The sequence below is a fragment of the Octopus bimaculoides genome, chromosome 17 (genome assembly GCF_001194135.2).
Source record: "Octopus bimaculoides isolate UCB-OBI-ISO-001 chromosome 17, ASM119413v2, whole genome shotgun sequence".
NCBI classification, from domain to species: domain Eukaryota; kingdom Metazoa; phylum Mollusca; class Cephalopoda; order Octopoda; family Octopodidae; genus Octopus; species Octopus bimaculoides.
In genome coordinates, this window is record NC_068997.1 from 6,042,462 (window position 1) to 6,044,993 (window position 2,532).

The following is a 2,532-nucleotide window of genomic DNA, read 5'->3' on the forward strand; positions in this document are numbered from 1 at the left end:
ATTATATATGTAGATATATTATTAACCACACATATTCAGTGTATGTGTTTTGCTTGTTCGCTGGTGTGCTGTGGTATAGGGAAGTGGGGAGTCCTTGATAATGTTTATGATACTAACGCTGCTTTTAATTCATAATTGAATATATATATATATATATGTGTGTGTGTGTGTGTATTCAATTGAACCGTTTCTTGCTGACAATCCACCTGGAAGATTTGCTGACAAGAATATAAATAAAACATAAAAAACAGACAGTGTTGGAACTCTTTTAAACAAAATAATATATTCCTCTATACACAATCATACAAAGCCCCTTTTTTTGTATTTATTTTTATTCGCATATATATATATATATATATATATACACATATTTATATGTTATATGGGTGTGTGTTTGTCCTCACCATGCTGTTCTTGACAACTGATGTTGGTTTGTTTACTTCACCGTAATTTAATAGTTTGGCAAAAGAGACTTATAGAATAAGAAGCAGGCTTAAAAAAATACATACTAAGATTGATTTGTCTGGCTAAACACATCAAGATAGTGCCCCAGCATGATTGCAGTCCATTGACCAAAAGAAGTAAAAGTTAAAAGGTAAAGAAGATTTAAAATCAGAGAAAAACAAATGGTTAACTTACTCGACATATTTTGAATACTCAGTTCCCTGACATAAAGAGTTTTTGAGAGAGTTTTCTGTTCTTTTCCATCAGTCACTTCTATAGCACCACTGACACCGCCCACATCTCTGCGTTTACGACCAAAAGCATTGCTGTTATCTCTACAAGACAACTGTTGGAGGAACAGTAGAAGGAGGAAGAAGATAAGAAGAAAAATGATGTAATATGAGTCAAAGAGGAAGTTAAAACCCTGTTGGTTGATTTACTAGGAATAGCAGTGAAATTTCCCCCAAACCATGCCTTGTCATCTTTTTGAAAAGAATATATTAGATGATGCAGTTCTAGATACGCTATGCCTGAAAACAAAAACTATGATTATCCATGGTTAGAGTGCCTTTGGTCATAGTTCTACTGGTTTGGATTAAACATCAACAACAACCACAATAGCTGCAGCAGCAACAGTAGCAACAACAGCAGCAGCAGCAGAGGCAGTGGCAATACAAACATGAAACAAGGGATTAGTAGTACGAATGATGCTATAGGGATGGTTGCAAAATTCAAAATTCTCAAGGGTACAAAATTTCATAAGAAAAAGACATCAACTAAAAGCAAAGAAATAACAATGGTTTCAAATTTTGCACAAGGCTAGCAATTTCGGGGGAGGGATAAATCAATTCCATCAACCTCAGTGCTAAAGTGGTACTTATTTTATCGACCCCGAAAGGATAAAAGGCAAGGTCGACTTCAACAGTATTTGAAATCAGAATGTAAAGGCAGATGAAATGCCACTAAGCATTTTGCCCGGTGCGCTAACGATTCTACCAGCTCGTCGCCTACCTCTTTCAAATTTTGGCACAAGGCCAACAGTTTTGGGGGAGGGATTAAGTCGATTACATCAACCTCCAAAAGGATGAAAGGCAAAATAAACCTCGCCGCAATTTGCCAAAGAAGCAATAAGGCTTTTCTACTATATTTGCCCTACTTCAGGTGCTGGTAAATTACGCTACACCACTGCATGCAATCTGACATTGGAATACAGGATAGAAGGCAAAAACGGCATCTTGTGCTAATGGCATGGTAAACGGTGTAAGAGAACTTCAAACAGGATTCGATCGTAGATGTCTTCATTACAAAGATGGTTCTGTTTGAATTTCCATATGATTTTGTTTAATCACAACATAACATTTTATCTTTATTTTTAGGGTCTCTAAGCAGTTGCTCGACTTGGCAGAAATAGCAGGCGAATCTGCAGACTACACCTTGTCATCTTTAAAAAAAGTGGGGGCCTTATGCATGCAGGGTTATGGGTGGTTTCATCTGTTTGTTTATTACCTTCTGTTAATTTTTGTGCTGACTCTGTACGGTCTGTCTAGTGTCACTGAAATATTGTTGTTATTCTTTTCTGTATATACAGTGCCTCTAAGTTTCTTTTCATTGATTAATTCGCTGGTCAATTTGTGTCATTGTTTTGTTGAAGTCGGTATTGCCGTACCTTTCTAGTTTCAGTAGTATTATGTTACTGGATATTTTCTCCTTTTACAATTCATATAGGTTTTAAAAATTAATTCTGGTGTCTGCAGTTTGACATCATCTCAGTTTTTCTGTTCAACAAGCATACTTCTGTAATTATGTTGTGCTTTTTGGCACTGCACAGGGTGCGTATATTGACAGTATGTATATATATTAATATTAAATATATATTAATATTAATACAATAGTACGTTCCTACTTACCTTTTGTGTCATATTAAGTAAAGAAACTTCACTAGAGTGGAAAAGAAATAGCTGGTGGTTATGGTAGTGATGGTGACGGTGGTGATGTGTTGATAATGGGGAATGGAGAGAGAGAGAAAGAGAGAGAGAGAGAGAGAGAGAGAGAGAGAGAGAGAGAGAGAGAGAGAGAGAGAGAGAGAGA

At 36.2% G+C, this 2,532-nt stretch overlaps 1 protein-coding gene across 2 annotated transcripts in view; it reads right to left on the reverse strand.

Moving 5' to 3' along the window:
- LOC106868969 (EGF-like domain-containing protein 2) overlaps positions 1 to 2,532 on the reverse strand; it is a 47,083-nt gene that overhangs the window by 2,335 nt on the left and 42,216 nt on the right. For both annotated transcript variants that reach the window (XM_014914448.2, XM_014914449.2), the window contains one exon: positions 640 to 790. In XM_014914448.2, coding sequence (XP_014769934.1) covers positions 640 to 790 — 151 coding nt within the window. The remainder of the gene's footprint in view (positions 1 to 639; positions 791 to 2,532) is intronic.